This window comes from Emydura macquarii, unplaced genomic scaffold (assembly GCF_026122565.2).
Source record: "Emydura macquarii macquarii isolate MOO-44397 ecotype Brisbane River unplaced genomic scaffold, CSIRO-AGI_Emac_v2 contig_2897, whole genome shotgun sequence".
NCBI lineage: Eukaryota > Metazoa > Chordata > Testudines > Chelidae > Emydura > Emydura macquarii.
In genome coordinates, this window is record NW_027133034.1 from 44,610,889 (window position 1) to 44,629,847 (window position 18,959).

The 18,959-nt window shown below is 42.2% G+C and overlaps 1 protein-coding gene across 4 annotated transcripts in view; it reads right to left on the reverse strand.

Moving 5' to 3' along the window:
• ATG10 (autophagy related 10) overlaps positions 1–18,959 on the reverse strand; it is a 116,540-nt gene that overhangs the window by 18,558 nt on the left and 79,023 nt on the right. For 3 of the 4 annotated variants that reach the window (XM_067568961.1, XM_067568962.1, XM_067568963.1), the window contains one exon: positions 14,037–14,134. In XM_067568961.1, the coding sequence (XP_067425062.1) occupies positions 14,037–14,134 (98 nt within the window). Of the gene's footprint in view, positions 1–12,836; positions 12,903–14,036; positions 14,135–18,959 lie in introns of all 4 variants that reach the window. The other variant, XM_067568964.1, reaches the window with a different exon arrangement.

Genomic DNA, 18,959 nt, shown 5'->3' on the forward strand with positions numbered 1-18,959 from the left:
CCTCAAAAGCTTTTCTTCGGGCCTGAAGACTTCCATGACTGGCCCCAATTCTGGCCAGAGGCATTGTGGTTATTCCTCCTGCCATTTCAACCCCATCTACGATTGTAGTCCTGCCTCGACTGGTAGAAGCAGGGCATGGGCTGCGGGTTGAATGGCTTCCGTTGAGGTGCCAGAGTGTGTAGGCCCAAAGACTTCAAAATGGCCCTTGAGTCCTTCAGGCTCTAACTTAGAGTCCGTCTGGGATGAGAATAATGCCGGACCTTCAAATGGAAGGTCATGGATGATCATTTGGACCTCCTAAGGGAGGCCCGAAGCCTGCAGCCATGAACTCCTCCTCATGGCCACCCCGACGACATAGCGTGGGCCGCCACGTCCGCCGTGTCCAAAGCTGACTAGAGCAGAGTCCTGGAGACTGCCTTACCCTCTCTAACTATGGTCATAAATTCGGACTTGGACTCTTGTTGCACTGAGTCCTTGAACTTGTCCATTGACGCCCAAGAGTTGTAGGCATACATACTTAGCATCGCCTGTTGGTTCGCGATCCTAAGGTGGAGTCCCCCGGTGGAATACACCTTCCGCGCAAAGAGCTCCAACTTTTTGGCATCTTTGGCCTTTGGCGTGGGCTCTTGCTGTCCTTGCAACTCTTTCGTTAGCGGCGGCCACCACTGAGTGGTGTGGGTATAAAAACATTCATGCCCTTTAGATGGCAGAAAGTATTTTCTCTCCACCCTCTTAGCAGTAAGGGGTAGAGAGTCCGGGGTCTCCCATAAAGTCTTTGTGGTCTCCCTGATGGTCTTAATGAGTGGCAGGGCAACCATGCAAGGGCCTTCCAGGACCAATATGTCCACCATGGAGTCAGTGTCCTCCACCACCTCCTCTGCTTGAAGGCCCATATTTTGAGCTATCTTGCGCAGCAGCTCTTGATGCGCCGTGCTGTCATCTGGCTCCTGCTACAGCCTCGTTTGGGGATGAGGAGGAGGACTCCCTCACAGGCACTGATGCCTCCTGCCCCTCGGCGCCGGCCAGGTTGCACGGTGCCGTCTCGCTTCCTGCAGTGCTGGGCTCCTGGTGTTCATCCAACTTGGTGCCCAGGTCCAAGGCATCTCCGGCATCCAGCAGGGCACTCGCCAAATGAGAAGGCTGAGGTCTGGATCCCGAGGCCAAGGAATAAGTCTTGCCTGAGTGGTACCCTTGGACCCCTTGGCCAGGGGGTCCAAAATGGCCACTGCGGCGGCACCTGCCATTGGGGCCCTTCTACTCCAGCACCAGCTTCTCCTGGATACCACTGACTCCGCCTCACAGTTCGAGGAGAACCTTTTGCTGAGTGGAGACCATGGTGGCGTGGTGCCAGATGACGCCAGGGAACAATGCCAAAGGGAGCAGAACTTGGCCATCTGCGCCGGTTTGCCCTTTGATGACACTGGGGTCTTCTTTAGTGCCGGAGCTTGCATCCACTCTCACCTGGGGTGGGCTGGCGGGGCTGTCTCCTCAATCAGCTCCCTCACTACTTCGAAGGTCTTGGGAGTGGAGGGGAGTTGCAAATCCTCCTCCAATATCTCCCTTGTCAGAAATGCCACCGGTGCCAGACTTGACAAACCCCTTCCTGGAGCTGGAGTCAACAGTGCTGTGCCTTGAAGGTCCGGGCTCAAGAGGCCTGGCCTGGGTCTCATTTTGCCTACTTCTCTTCCCGATGATCTTGATGTTGGTGAACGCCCTCTCTCCGACCTCTGACCTTCTTGTGCGGCACCAGGGAATGGGAACAGTGCCGCTGAGTCCCATGTGCCATGGCCTTTGGGGCCAGGGAAGTATGTCGGTGCCACGGCTCCTTAGTAGAGTCCTTAGCATGCGGCCCTTCCCTCACCAATGCTGGAGCACTCTGCACCGAGGCCGATTTGCTGGGATCTTGCTCTCCAGACGCATCCAAAGGGCGAACAGCCTCTTCCATCATTTGGAATTTAAGTTTTTGGCTCCTTTCCTTCTGGGTCCTTGGATGGACACTCCGACAGATCTTGCACCACTCCTGCAAGTGTGACTCTCCCAGACACTTAAGGCACTCGAAGCCAGGCATGTCCCAACCCCGGGACGCGGTGGGCAGAACTAGAACTACCCGCTAATCAGGAACACTATCCTAACTACAGTAACAACAACTAATCTTAACTAGTTAACTATTTACAGGTACGTAAAGAGAGAAGCGATAAGAGGGGGAATCACTTGCGAAGCAAGAGAAACCGGTTGTTCCAGTGACCGTCACGGGCGGTCAGAAGGAACTGAGGAGGGAAGAGTTGGCAGAGCTCTATATAGAACACCATGGAGGTGCAACTCCAGGGGGCTCCACAGCCGACCCTACGGGCACTTTGGGGGAAAAACTTTCCAGTGGACCATGCATGCAGCGTGCACACACCTACTTCGAATCGACATGAGCAAGCACTCAAAGAAGAAGGTGTCATTTGTATATATGTTTTTTCCAGACACCTTTTATTTTTATACATTTATATAGGATTGTCAGTGTGCACAGACATTTACAGACATGTAAGAAAAAGTCCATGTCCTGAAAAGTTTATCCTTTCAGACAGGCACTACAATAACTGCAGTGGGAGAGATCTCTTCTGCTTTAGTATGAGAGGAATCAATAAAACCAATACAATTAAGTTGTAATTCATTCTATTAATATGCTCTCCACACAGATACAGAATTCAACATCCATCTTACAGTACTAATCAATTCAAGTAACAATACAGCTGTGACCTGAACCTTCATTCTGAAATCTGCAAAGAACCCTCCACCCCCTTATCCTAATGTATAAAGCATCACTCGATTAAGAATGTGTATTTTGTATTTTGTATTTTTTTTAATATTTATGCAGTTTTTTTGAAGAACAGGGACCTGCTCCCACTGATGTCAAAGGGACTTTTCCCATCAACTTCAATGGGAGTAGTATCCATATCCACAAACTGCTCTGTAAATGCTAAAACATCATCATCATTAATTAGAGGAAAGCATCACTAAATGGAAAAGTGGTCAAACATTGTGCAGTAATGTTTATTCTAAAAATCAAATGTACTTTTGCTAGCTTAAAGATTATTATCAGTTGATTGTATGGACTAAATAAAACCTTTCAGTTCAATCTATCACAGAAAATTTTAGCTTGAAACAAATATTCAGTTAAACTGCCCTTTCTTAGACTTTGTTCTCAATAATGACTTTCCAATCTCTGCTGGTAAGCCTGATATTTTATGGAAGTGGTAATTCAAAAAATTTCCCCAAAATATTAGCAGGCGATCCATAGCAACTGTTGATATGACTCAAAATGATTTAAGGCGCTCTTAGCAGCCTTCTGTTAAGATACTTTGTATGTAGCCTCCCCCACTTAGCAAAATCCCACAATATGGCAAGAAAGATTTGTATGTCTAAGAATAGCTACCTACACACATTTTTCAAGATGACTGAGCCATAATGTTTTAAATCTTCCCAACCACAATTTCAGCTAGATGTGCTTCTACAACATTGAATGTTCTGCTCAAAAAGAGTTGAGAATCTTTTTCCTTTAAAAAAAAAATCATGCCATTAACATCCCTGACACTTTAGAAATAATGTTTATTGATTTTTGTGTTAACACTGCCATAAATTAAGTGATGTAATGGACAGAATTATTGTAGTACTATAAAGAACCTGTCTTTCAGATTCTTAACTACATACTGAAAAAGAGCAGATTGTGGATTAATGTAAAAATAGGCTAGTTCTGTGCTGCTATTAGGGAGATGGTTTGGACAGAGACTTTTATATGTGGCAGAATGGACATACAACTGGGTGGTACCACAGCCACCTGCTCGGTACCAAGTGACAACTCTTACATTCCAGGACATCACAACCCTTCTAATATCAGTGTAAAGAAATACAACAAGACAGATTAAGTTCCCTAATTATTATTATTATTTGAATAACAGTAGCATCCAAATGTCTCAAAGAAGAACGAGACTCAATTGCATTTGGTGCTGCAACAACACGCACGAGATAATCCTTGCCCCAAAGATTTTACAATCGAAGTAAATCTAACTTTTTTTGTCTTCCTTGTACTACCCTGGCTGTGTAAAAGTAATAAAGCAGGGAAATGATGACTCCAGATAGGATTTTCTTAAACATTCCGTACTACTGTATGTTCTCACTGAAGTCAGTAGAAGTTGCGTCAGATTAACACTGAGCCATTCGAAAATCCCACCCTCTATTTTTATCTTCTAGTTTAGTATTTGTCCCTCCAACCTCACGTGTATTTTTATATTTTTAAAGTATTATTTAGATTAATTAAAATCAAATACTAATAAGTTATCTCAATTGATAATGAACAACCATGACATGTAGGACCACCTATTGAAGTCAAAGGAGAATCTCTAATGGCTTCAGTGAATTTTGGATCCAGTTCAGTCTTTACTTGTAGATTGGGTTTCCATTAGTAAAATTTCTGCTCAATGTACTGTTATAAATTAGACCAGATAGGACATTTTTTACTGCTACTATTGCTACTTGGATTGTAAATTCCACCAGCACAGACCATTTTCTTTTGTTCTGTTAGTACAGTGGCAAGCACAATGGGGCCCTAATTAATGACTGGGGCTCCAGGGCCCAATCACAATACAAATAATAATTTAATTTTGGCGCTGCCAGTTCTTTCAGATTAAAGTCTCACTTTCCTCCCACAGCCCCAGAAATAAAAGGTTAAGCGAGGCTAAGCACTTTCCACAATATAAATAAAAAGTGGAACAAAATGGGCTAAATCTTAAGAGGTGTTGATCACTTGTAGTTCCTATAGCCCCAGCTTCAATGAACTTCTTTGATTAATGTGCAAGGGTTGCCCTCAGCCTGATGGATATGACTTGTTCCATGGACACAGGTGTTTTTTCTGAACTTTCAAATAGGATGAACAAGATCACAATTTCTTAGCTCCATGTAAACAAAATTACAAGGCCCTCAGAGCTCCAATGGACTTCTTCAGGAGAGAAGAGAGGAGAAAAGAAAATATTGATTCAGATGAAATGGACAATAAACTTTGGGGGAAATCAGCCACAGAAGAGATGATTAATTATTTGGTCATTATGGAAGTTTAAGATCAGTAACTTACGGGGCAGAGCTGCTAATTCATCCACTTTTGTTGCAGAATGTTAATAATGAAATATGTGAAATCAAATAAATGAAAGCAGGTTTATTGTTACTGAAGATAAGGGGTGGAATATTTTTTGAGAATTGTATTAATATTTCAGAAAAATTAATCACCATTCAAACAAAGTATCTGAGACTGCCCTGATGAAGCACGAACTGTATGGAGGAGAAACAGCAGGGACACCTTCAGTCCTAGCTCTATTAGCTTTAGCATCAATGCCTGATACCTTTTTATTTTAATGGTTATCCAACGTGGATCTTTAAGATAAAGTTGCAGCATAGCAGAGACCTCTTACTAGAATACCACATGGAAACCAATGATGTCCCATATTTAAAAAGTTTGAAGAATGGTGAAAACACACTACAGGGGAAATACATTTTTGAAGGAAAGTGTTTCTTCAGAGATCACTATTCATAAGCTAGACCAATGGGTTTATCTTTTCTGCACTGCTTTGAAGGAGGGACCAAGGAAAATTTAGCAGTTTTGTGAGAAGTAAGAGGGACAGAATAATGAAGGGGAAAAATACAATTGTCAGACACCTTTCAGTCTTAAGGATCTCAAAGTGTGTTACAAACTTCTGGAAAGGAAACTTTGATGGAAGGATATCTGAACTATGAGAAGAATAGCCACCATAGAGTTGTATGGATTAAACTTGCTCTGTTTTGGCAAACTGTTGTAATGACTGTGGATGCCATAGCATTACAGTGACAGCAGCAGCAAATTAGATTATGGGATACTGAGGAAAAGACCACAATCTGTAGCACATGTGATATACCCACATTTTCTTTTGCTGCTTGTCCTATTGGTGGGAAGGTGCGCCTAGCACAATGCAGTTCTAGTGTATTTTCTGACGGGGTGTGGAGGGTAACAGCAGAAGTATCTGAACAGCTTTTTTTAATAAAAAAATATGATCATACTCCCCCACTACCTTCATATTCATGAGATAGTTCTAAGATTTTTAGACCATTTCTGCAGGACCTTCAAATCATCAAGCTGTTTGTTCCAGTTTTACAGGGCAGTTTTTCAACTACTGAGTCATCTCCTGCAACAAGGCAAATTGATTCCTATCCTTGGATGTTTGATTTTACATTCCATCATCACTAAACATTGATTAAGCCTTAATGAATAAACTCTCCTGTGCTGATGACTTTGTATTTCTCAAGGGAAGGTCAGGGTTTATTACAATGTCATACTCTTAAAACAAAAAAACCTAGTTATTGGTGACACACTTGCTACTGATTGTTATCAGCATGCTTGTTCATCAGAATTGTTTTCTTGTTTGTTTCTGTAACCCCTGCTTACTTGGAGTGGCGCTCTGTCCCCCTCTGGTGGGGCTAGGCTCCTTAGAGAGTGATGAGCCTGCTATAGCCTTTACTAAGAGCAACATGTCTTTTAGCTCATGCGGTAGAAGCTCATGTATTTAGCTGCAGAGGTCCCCTGCTGCCAACACTACTGTGTGGGTCGGTGTTACATTTTAAAATGGAGGTTGGAGGGGGAATTAAAAAAAGACCTCCACATGGCAAACAAAGTCAGCCACATCATCCCTTTAACAAAAAATGTTTATCTAGCATTTGGAAAATTTATTTCCAGCTTTAATAAATAAGCAATTTCTAAATATTTCTTTCTTTCTCATCTGAATGGTGTTCAGAGGCCTATGTGAAATGAATGAGTGATCTTAATCCAGTTCCTAATGTTCCTAATGTTTTTTGATGTTTTACATCTCAAAATCCTCTCTGCAAGAGAGGTCAATAAAAGAGACCAAACTACTTTTTAGTCCCTAGATGTGGTCCCTCCAGAGTAAGTTTGAGGCATGTTGCCAGGACAGGATGAAAAAACTTGCACTGCGAACGCCAATCTCTTATCCATTCTGTGCAAAAGAAGACTTCAACCTAGAAATCTGTCATTTTGACACCTCTTCATGAGCACTGAATTCACTTATAGTTTTTTAAAAAAATTAAAAAGTAGACATGGATAGTTTGGGACATATGACTATCTTCATTCAAGTACCTGTGTTTTTAATATGACATCACTTGAATAAAGCCCCTTTGATGTTTTAAAATTCAGATGGCTGAGTTATTAGTATTTGACAATTAACTACTGGGCATATACAGTAAAACTTTCAAAACACTTTTTACTGTAAGCAACTTTATTTAATTTATAAGGGAGGGTGGACCAGATACCCATCAGTTCATGGAATTTCTAGTGAATGCGTCATTATGCTGTGAAGACTTCACCATTGCCAGACCAAAGTTTTCAAAATTAGGTACCTAAAGTTAGATAACTAAAGCTTGGAGCCATGTGTGTTTAGCACACCTGTCAAAATCACTTTTAATTAGATGCCCAACTTCAGGCACCTAGGTTTGAAAATTGTGTCCATAAATCTTTAGGATTTTTATGTTCACTAATAATTTTAAATTAAGGTTGGAAAATAATTTTGAAGTGAATGCAAATGCATACTGTAAGGGTGGAGGGCCGTCCCTCCTGTCAGTCCATGAAGGAAGTGCTGTCGCACCCATGCAGGAAGGCTCAAAGCAGAGAATTAGCCCTCTCTGGTGCCTGGGCCCAGATTTTTGCCCTTTATTTAAATCCCTTCTGCATTCATCTTTCTCTGTATCTGTCGTCCCTTTTCTATATCTTTGTGTTTCTCCTTCTCTCCTTCCTCTGAATTTCCCTCCATGCAACAACTCCCAGCTTCCGATGAAATAGTGTTCCCTGAGCTGTCTCCAGTTTCTCAGTATCTTTTTGGTAATGTTGTACTTAAAATTTAAGGCAATATTCCAGGTGAAGCCACAACAGTGCCATATGAAGAGGAAGTGTTACCTCTGTGCAGTCTGACATGATACCTCTATATATCTACCCAAAACTTCACTGGCCTTTTTTGTTGAATATCACAATGTCAAATGGGTATGTCTTTTGCAGCCATCTATCACCATTATGTGCTCTTTCTTTATCACTGTTTTCTAGGCTTTCTCTCCATTGAAAATGTTTTTCAGATTATTTCCCCCCAGATGTATTAGCTTGCATTTTTTCAGATTGATGCTCATTTTGTTACCTTCTGCTAATATTTCTAATCTTTCCAGGCCCCTTTGTATTATTTCTCTGTCCTTGCTATATTTACAACTCCTTCCAAGTTAGCATATCCCTCAATGTCACAGGAGTACTGTTTACTCTCTCTCCTACTTTATCAGCAAAGGTATTAAATAAGACTGACTTAGTATTAATCCCCATGGTACCCCTCAAACTGGGAATATAACTAACTGATTTAACAATTCATTTAAAAAAGCAATAATGCTAGAAAGAAACAAAACATAGGACAATGGAACATTCCTCTGGGATGGAATGAAAATCTGCAGATTTGGGATTCCAAAGGGTGATGCTGTAATGTTGTCAAGGAGGGTTACACAACAAGAAGCAGGTTTGGAATTCTGGTGATTTAAACTCAGAAGGAGAATTCAGATGAGGAAAGCTTTGTTTGCTTACAGCTCAAGATAGGTTACAATGGAATTGTCTTTGGAGATTCTGAGCTTCCAGAAAGGAATGGATTTCTAGAATCCACTAACCCTAAGAAAGATGAGAAGGAACTATCTCTTGAAATATAAGACCTGAAGGGAAATACTGGTATAAGATATCTGTGAAAACACTCAAGAAATTAACACTCAACTTTTTAGGACATAATCATGTGGCGTCTGCACTCCAATTCTGATTATTTTTTAACAGAAGCCAAAATTAGAGTTGGCAACAGTTCTAAAAAGCATCAGTAATCCATAAATGCTACTTAATTTTCTTGTCATTGCCACATTAAGTCACTTCCAATTCATACAGCTTTTACCAGGTGTGCTAAATTGATGTCATTATGAGCCATCAGGAAATACCCACAGAGACCTGTAGCAACATTTAGAAGTTTTGTTAAACATCTGTGTGTTTATAATTGATTTGTATTATTTAAAACAGGAGCAGTTAAAGCAAGTTATCGGATGATATAGAAAAGGGATGACTGAAAACTCCAGGGAGATTTAGTTCGGAAGAAAGCCAATCACTGGAACTTCAGCTTGCAGATTTTAAGATTATTACGAGAGGAAGTGCAATTAAATCATCACAGTTTATCAACTATCATTATAAACTCCTATGCAATTTATCAAGCTAATTTATTTATGAGAAAGTAACTAGTTGACTTCTGCATACTGAAATAAAAAAACAGGCTAGTCAATAAAAATATTTCAAGATAATTCCTCAGCAAGTGAACATGACTTTCTATACTACATCTAAAGTAACTGAAATTAGATTAAAGGTTACCTTATCCATATGCTCCAACATCCTAGTAATTACAGCTATACTCTTACAGGCCTAATTCATATCTTGGATGCTGGTTTCAGATACATGCCTGCATTTCATCACAGTTTGTAATCACTGACACTGCATCACATATGTGCAAAGTATAGCAGCAAGATTTTGTAAGATTCATAGAATACAAGCCCCCAGTGTGTTAAAATAGAGTAGAATCCTAAATATGTACGACAATTGAAGCTTGATTTGACTTTCTACTACTAGTATACTTCTACTATACTACTACTGAATCCAAAACGTCAAAATTAGCCCTGGTTTGATTTCAAATCGCATTGTGAACCAGCTGTTGATGTTGGAATGGTGAACGGTTTGTAGAATTTTTTCTGATTTACTTGAGTACCATGAACTTTCTCTAATTGCTGTTCATGGTATAGAGAGTTTTGAGCTTGATTCAGTGAGATAGCAAGTGACTTCCACCGAGTGACCTGTACCTCTAACTGGTTAAATCTATCTCATGTAACCAAGTGCATCAGCCCAGATAAGCAAAAGACTGAGGCTATGTCTTCACTGACGGCGGCAAATTTGCCGCTGTCAGATCGACTTATCTGGATCGACGGAGCGGTCAGTGAAGATCCGCTCAGACAAACCAGAAATCGACGTATTAAGACCACCTTCTCAAGTGGTACAGTGCATTGAAGACGGAGCGCAGAAGTCGATGGGAGTTACGCAAGTTTTTTTTTGCGTAGTTTGCATAACTCTGGTCGACTGCTGCCAAATCTCCGCATTTCAGTTCAACTCTCAGATCCAGAAAATACTTTCTAGTAGTCCTAGCTCCTGTTTTGGTCTGAGACGGGCAGGCAATTGCTTAGTATGTTTATTATCTTCTGTAATTCCTTTGCTAGTAGTCTTATTTTTATGGTAGTTTTTTATATTTGATCTGGCATATCTATCTCCCAGTTTTACAAGGGAAATGGGTTTGTTACACCATTGGTAGCTGGCAGTAAAAATATGTGATACTTGGCAACACCACTAACTGCTCTGGTTCCTTCCCTCCCCCGTGACTCAGCTCCAAAGATTGCTCCCCTTCCACTCATCACACACACACACACCCTACTTCGTTGCTGCTCTGCCTAGTTACTGTTTTTCAATCAGACCGAAGGAGGTTGGATCATGTGTTAAGGAGCCCACAAAACTCAGCTTCTTTCCGGATTAATCCAAAATTACCACCACCACCACACACAGAAATCTGCTCTTCCTGCAGGCTGTCACTCACAGCCATACACAGAAAGGAGGGACTCAGCAGGATCACCACCTCATTTCCCAACCAAGGTGCAGGTGGAAACTTTGGACAAAGTTCATTACTATTATGAAGTGGTGCAATCAGACTGAAGTCTCAAACCAGCGGTGAATTCAGTTTTAGGGAGAACATATTGCACAGAATATTAATGAAAGTATAAAACTATTAAAATATATATCCAGATTAATTAGTGGAATTATTGGTGTGGCTTAGGCCCTAAGTGCCAGCGATCCCTATATCACACTGATGTTTGAACTCTCCTGAGCCATCACCCTCAGGCACATAGTCTGTATTATTCCTGGAAAGAGAGTTAAAATTCTGTAAATTCCCCATGTCATAGGAAATCACCTTAGTATTATATTCAATTAATATTTTGCTGTTATAACTGTCTACCAGTTTTGCAAAATGGTTTTCCCTGATATTTGAGTTCACTTTTGACATTGGACTAAAATGTAGTTTATTATTCCTGGAGAGGTGCCACAAAGACAATAGCTTCAATGCACCGCCCATTTTACCAGCCAAAAAACCTGTTACCACAAGCTTGTGTGTGTGTGTCTCATGCGCACCTTTTTGGTGATATGTATTTAAGGGCAGTTTTATTTCATTGCTCCTTTACAGGCAAAAATCATCTTTAATTTTACACAGTGTGTACATGTTTTGACACTGAAACTCAGTGGCGTACTGAGGAGGGGGGAACGGGAGGTGGCCAGGCCCCCTGGGCGCTGGCCTGCAGGGGAGTGTCAGGCCGGCCCTTCATGATATGCAGGGGGTGTGGGGCGCAGGGGGCTCTGAGGGGCACAGAGCCTCCTGCGCCGTGAAGGGCTGGCCCAGAGCACACTTACCGGCCACTCCAGCCCCTGAGCCCGGTGCTGGCTCAGATAGGGCGGTCTCACCCCCTGGCCTGGGGGCGGAGGGGCAGGCCCTTCATGATGCGCGCGTAGTGGGGGGGGCACAGAAGCAGGAGCAGCCATCCCTCAGCCTCCAGTGCTCTCCGCCCTCTCCTGTCATGAAAGGCTGACCCAGCACCCCATCCAAGCCAGCACCGGGCTGTAGGGCTGGAGCAGCGGGTGTGTGTGTGGGGGGGGGAGGGCGCGCTGGACCAGCCCTTTGCAACAGGTGGGGGGCAGGGAGCGCACGAGGCTCTGAGGGGCACCCCTCAGCACCTCCCCCCCACATATCATGAAGGGCTGGCCCATCCCGCCTCCCCAGGCCGAGGCCGCCCCCGTCCGAGCAGGCGCCAGGTGGGGGGCTGCAGCGGGAGAGGTGGGCGGTGGATAAGTGGGAGGAGTGGGAGGCGGCGGAGCCAAGCCTGCATTTGCACACCCCCCCCCCCCCACCATGACAGACACCCCTACTCCCCCGGGGCAGCTAGGGGGTGGTGCCAGAACCCGTCCTGCCCTATCCAGGGGGGGAGGCGAGGCGGGGGGATGCAAATGTAGGCTTGGATCCCAGGCACCAGAGACTCTCTGTACACCACTGCTGAAACTTTCTTTATTCTCAGAAACATTTGTTTTACGGTTTACTCCTATACAGGCATAGGTGTGGCGCACACAGTGCTTTCCACAAAAAAGTTTGATTGCAGTTTTAAGCCACAGCCCATGGTAGGGGAGGTGAAGAGGTGCAGCACATTGCTTACAGCGTGCACACAGCAAAGGCTTCTGCTACATGTATTTACAGGTTATAGCATGCACTGTCTACACGCCAGGACAGCTCTGTTGAAAAGTACAGAGGGTGCAGGGCATGTTCCACTCCTAGCCCTAAGGGATTCCTAGCACTGTTGCTGGCATTAGAGCCTCAGGTCCTTGTGTACTGAGAATGCAAGGACTGAGGTTGATCGTAGGTCCATCAAATAAGCGTGTGTGAAGGGAAAGCTAATTGCCCTCTTCTTTCCCAGTGCAGAACTAGTCACTATCCAGCCTCAACTGAGGAGATACTACAATTTGAACCATGATATCCACTGGAAAAGGTCAATTTATCTGCTACCAGATTTCATTATTTTATTAAACTCTGATTTGCTCATCCTCAGTCTGCAAAGGACAGGTCAGACTAAGTAATGCATTGGCTTCAGCTACTTATTAAAACAGTTGTATTTTGCAAACTCACAGGCAATGGCTAGAAGTTCACAACAAAGAGCACACACACAATCTCGACTGGGGTCTTCAGGCACTGCTGTAATACAAATAATAACAGTCTGTGCAAACATGAATGCAGCTCAAATTCCCAACTGTACATCTTTTATGAATGTGATTCGTTATTGTTTGTTTGTTGTGTGTATTATGATAGCACTGAGCTAGACACTGTACAAATGCAAAGTAAGAGAGAGTCCTTGCTCTGAAGAGCTTACACTTTAAATAGACAAGACAGACAAAAGGTTAGGGGTGGAGGAAGCAAGTATTTATTATCCTAATTCTACAGTGGGGAACTGAGATGTGGTGATTCTACAATAACATCAACACTAAATAGCTTGTCCAAGGTCACACAGGAGACCTGTGGCAAAGCCAGAAACTGAACCCAGATCTCCCAGGCCTGCTTAGAGCCCTACCACAAGGCCCATCCTTGTCATGCACAAGCTAGACCATTTTCTAGAGCAATTATTGGATTCTTGAGAAAAGACCATAATTGTATTTATAGAATCACAGGGCTGGAAGGGACCTTGAGGGGTCATCTTGTCCAGTCCCTTGCACCCATGGCAGCACTAAGTAATATCTAGACCATCCCTGGCAGGTGTTTGTCTAACCTGCTCATAAAAATCTCCAATGATGGAGATTCCACAACCTCCTTAGGCAATTTATGCCAGTGATTAACCACCCTGACAGTTAGGAAGTTTTTCCTAATTTCCAACCTAAACCTCACTTCCTCCAGTTTAAGCCCATTGCTGCTTGTCCTATCCTCAAAGGTTAAGAAGAACACTAATACTAATTCTAGTGATTTTTAAAGCCATTTTAAATATAGGTGGTTTGATCACCTTTAGCACAGGATAATAAAAAAAAAAGTTACAAGTATTGTTTTGAGCTACTTTTTCTTTTAAGCCACTGACTTCATTAAGTACTGATTTTTAAACATATTAGTCAGCAATAACAAATTATTTGATTGACAAACCAACTTTGTCTTTCAATTTTACATATTATTAGTTTATTTTAAATTGAAAGTTACACTTCACTCTTCTTGATAACGTAATTAGTGACCAACCTGTGAATCATTGCACAATACATGCAAAACCTTCTCTATTTTAATAGCTGAGTCTAATGCTAGCTATTCACTTGATAAATGATTCCATACTGTAAAAGAATAGTAACATCCAACCTGTTGTGTAATGGTGTCCCAAGGTCCCTGCAGCAGACGAGCCCGGTAGCATTCATGGATGCCTTCCCAGATTTCATCCAGAGTTAAAGGTCTTCCATCTGTAAAAAGCCACATACAATATTCTCACTCTGTTTTATTAAATATATTGAATGCTTCATATAAACTTGAAAAATACTGACCTTTTGAAGATCAAAACAGACAGAACAACAGCAAAAACATAACTGGTCAAATACTGTGCCAGTAATTCACAAGTAACACAGCTCAAACCCTGACCTGTATATGCATCTAAAACTATGCCTTCAACTTTCTGCTACTCAGTTTCCCTACCTGTAAAATGGAAAGAATAACTTAGCTAATACTATGAGGGACTTGTGAGGCTAAATTATGTTTTGTGAAGCTGAGCTCCTTGGACAAAAGATATGTAAGTGCAAAATATTATCAAATATTTCATAAATACAAATAAATCATGGATGAAGAACAAAATTCCATAGACAAAAGGTTCATGCTTTTTAGTGTTCTACAGACTTTTTTTCCAAACTGAATTCATACAGTTTGTACTGTTGTGTTCTGGATGTTACCTGTGGAGTTAAAATAGAATTATGATACGAGATTAGCATCAACCACTTTGAAAATAAGCATGTCAGTTTTGTCTCAATATTTGTTTTTGACAAATAGCAATAACATATTTTGATATATTTTCAATAAGTAGCTTCATCTTGGCATTTATCAGGTGTCAGACCATTATCCTGTGATAAATAGTGCTAATCCATTGACATTTTCGTGTCTGTAAAATGAACAAGATTTATTCATCCAATTAACATTTGAATGTCATGTTTAGATACAAGTTAAAAAACAGCTATCTACAGCCTCTGTTTTATCTTATTTTCTGCACACATTTAGAAAACAGCACCAAATTCTGCCCTGACATAAGCACCACATTCCAGGAGCATCAAAGCCGGTCTTTGAATGCTTAATTTGCCACATAACAGAATATTCAGTAACCATATTCTGCCATTCTCAAGAACACGTGGCTTGTCAGACCAACATGCCCTCTGTGTTTGATGACAGATCATTAGACTACAGTGGGTTTGGTCACCAGTTGACATTAATACGAAGTTTGTTAGTTTTAATTTATGCTTCTTAAATTTGTTCGAAATTTGGAAGGATTAATGCATGCTGTTGAATTGCAACTCTATGCAAGTAGTACAAGACTCCATGGCAACTTATTTTCCACATCTTTCAGCCAAATTGAAAGTACAAATGAAAAATCTAGATATTTCAGATTTGTGACACTCTAGTTTAGGACTTTATTTGCACATCTAGGTTTCTATATTGTACACCCATCCTAGTATTTGTGAATCTTCATCGTAATACTTGAGCACCTCGAGATCCAAAAATCACTGAATGTCTTACTCTGATTCTAAATGGATTTACTCCACTTTAGTATTATGGCAGCACCGGTCAAATATTCATTGTTAAGAGTGAGCTGAGTTTTGCATTTAAAGCAGGGTTTCAACCACATTAGGTATGAAAAATATAGCATATCCTGCCCCAAATTACAGCACTTACAATTTGAATTATAAAATGAATTTTCTGAGAAATTACAAATCCATGAATTAAACTGAATTAAAATTAATTTAAAAATGTGTCCTTTAAAAAATTTAGCAGCTGATGTCAGACATGGTTTGGCCCAAAAGATCTCAGTAATGAAAAATCAGACTCTTCACGTTTCCCATATTGTTAACTCAGAGAAGTCTTGTGTATAGACTACATTGAAGAATATTTTAGGATGAATGGTCATATCTTGCCATTATTCTACATAACTGAAAGTTTCTCCTTTAGCAGAAACTAAAGAATAACATTCTACTTCAGAGAATTCCACAAAGAATTGAAAGACAAACATCTCCTATTGCTGGGACTGGAGCCAGAGGCTGTCCATGGGCACAGATGGTCACTACCTCCATTTTCCTACCACTTATTGTATTCCTCTCGGCCTGTCTTCCTCAGCTTGTCTGAATTACCATTGGGAACAACGGGAGGCAAAAGCTAGTTTGAAAGGGAGCATCTTAACTGCGGGCAGCCTGTGGCCTCAGTCCCACTAATGATCAGAGGAGATGGTGGACATTTGCAAGGAGAAACTTTCCGTGATGAAGAATAATGGTAAACAAATTACCATTAATCCTAAATATTTGTTTTAAAAAGCTACATATTACACCAAGTTTATTCTGGGACAACGAACACTAAAATACCTTAGTTATAAACGTATGGTTGTTCCATAGCATCACTACAGGGCAGAGTGAAGGCTATTTGAATGCCCAAACTGTGCATTTCTGTATCTTAACATATTTAGATTAAATCTAACCTTAACTCTGAATTTCCTGCATTGTTTTTTAACAAGTCCACCATCCCAATAACATCTTTAACCCTAAATTACTCAAAATTACTCTTAATCTTAACTCCATGTTAATGTAGTTGGTCTGGGAATTGATAAAGATGGCATAGCTGCAGCTAGCCATTGTTTCCCTGTAAGCTCCTATCTTAATCTATTGGTCTAGGTCTGATGAATGATACTAGGGCATCTTCTCAATGTGTTCTAAATCAGCCAAGTGATTCCCCTAGTTTGATCCGGCAGCCAGAAAGAACAGGTTGTCAAGCATTTAATGGATATGAAGACCAGCAGTTCTGGCGGGAAGAATTAGTGGCTTGAAAGTCTGGTAATTTTCTCTCATATGTATCTAGACTATGGGAGGACCCAGCATGACTGACCAAAGGTTTGTTTTGGTGGAAAGTAACCTGGGAAGGAGGAAGGGGTTTATAGTTTTATTTTTTCAGTGATAGAGGTAGTAAGGGTGGTAAGTAGCAGAAAACAACTCCCAGCAGATATCTGGCAAGAGGATTGTTTTGTGTTGGGAAGTTCAGTGATTTGTGTGCACTTGCTCAATTGTTTAGGGTTATTTTTGTTTGCTTGTTTTTACTATCCTAGTTTTACATGCCTTTTAACTAAATCAAAAGCACCCAATTTTGTACAAAATGCACATCTATATCCTATGGACACTCCAAGCCCCCCAGTCCCACGGCTGCCAACATTCAGACATTTAGCAGCCCTATCATACATTCCTGAAGCCCAGCTAGATCTCACACAGCCAACTGGGCTGCAGGAGTAGTCTCTAATTGTTGCTGCTAGCCACAACGGACAGTGCGGCACCTGCCTAACCATGCAGCCTCTTTACCTCGTGTCCCTACTCCCCCTGCTGGATCAGAGCAGGGAAGGTGTGGCTATAAAGAGGCAGTGATGGCAACCAGAGCAGCAAGCTCAGGGAATTAGCAGGGAGAAAAGGTGAAGGGCCCAGGGCTGGCCTCAGGCTTCTCCAGGATGCACCCACCTACCCATCCCTGCCACTGCTGTCAAGTTTTGTGAAGCTCCATGTCCTATCCCTACCTTTGGTTTGAGCAGGGTGTGTTGACCACAAGTGGAAGTTGGTAGTTTCTATATAAATTATTTGTGAATTAGCTCATTAAATAATCTGCACACAATGTCACAGAGTGAAATGAAAAGTGTTTCACACACCAATACTTTGGCTGTGTGTCATGCAAGATTTACTGTGCTGGCCAGATCTGCAATCTCCTCAAGTGGAAGTGAGCAGCCGTCATCGCCTGGTAAAGCCATTCACAAACCCGGCAAAAGACAACAGTATACCACCAGCTGCAAGCCGAAGTCCCACAACGTATCCATAAACAAAGAACAACTGGTAGGTGGAGAAGGCGTGCGAGATCCAGGGCTACGCCAACCCGCATGACACGCATAACTTTTTCCAGGCTACTGAGACAATCTACAGCCCCCACTCCAACGGACAAAATCTCCTCCAATCACAGGATGGCTCACGGCTCCTCATCAGCATTGGAAGGAGCATTTCGAACTCCTCCTCAACCAGGAGTCCACTGTACCAGAGCAGACCCTCCAAACCGTCCCGCAACACCCTGTGGAGGATTCCCTTGGTGATCCACCAATCATCAGAGAACTGAAGCAGGCCACCCAACAGATGAAAACCAACAAAGCCTGTGGGCCAGATGATATACCTGCAGAAGTTGAGGAGATCCTCCTGGAAACCCAGTGTGGCTTTCAACCATTCCAAGTTACTGCGGATATGGTCCAATAAAAATGTTGGGAGCAAAATCAAGAACTGTTCCTTGCTTTCATTGACTTGATCAAGGCATTTGATTCCTTAAATCATGAAGCTCTGTGGACCATCCTTCAACATCTGGGTTGCCCGTTGAAGTTTGTTACCATGTTCAGACTGCTGCTCGATGATATGACTGCCACTGTTCTGAATGGAAGATCTGAAACTGACGCCTTCCGCATCTGGACTGGGGTCAAATGAGGTTGCATGATCGCCCCCACCTTGTTCACCATCTACCGTCATTATTCACCTCATCTGAGATGATCTACCACCCGGCATCAGTATCCAGTAATGATTGGAAGGGAAGCTCTTCAATCTTGGTCACTTCTGGGCAAAAACAAAACTCACCACCAAGGACATCCACGACCTTCAGTTTGTGGAGAACTGCTGCATGATGGCTCACTCTGCACAGGACATGCAAGCGACGCTAGATCTCTTCAATGCTTCATATAAGAGACTTGTCCTGTCCTTGAATGTCACCAAGAAGAAGGTCCTCCACTAACCTTCCTCAGGCAAGCTGAACATCCCTCGTGCCATCCACGTAAACAGGAAGGCTCTGAAGTACGTGGAACACTTCCCATATCTCGGCAGCCACCTCTCCCAACAGGGCGGCCAAAGGAAATGGTACAAGGACACACTCAAGATCACCCTCAAGCATGGAGGTATCGACATCAACGACAGGGAGGAACAAGCTGCTGACCGCTCAGTGTGGCACCACCCGGTCCATCAAAGTGTGTGCCACTTT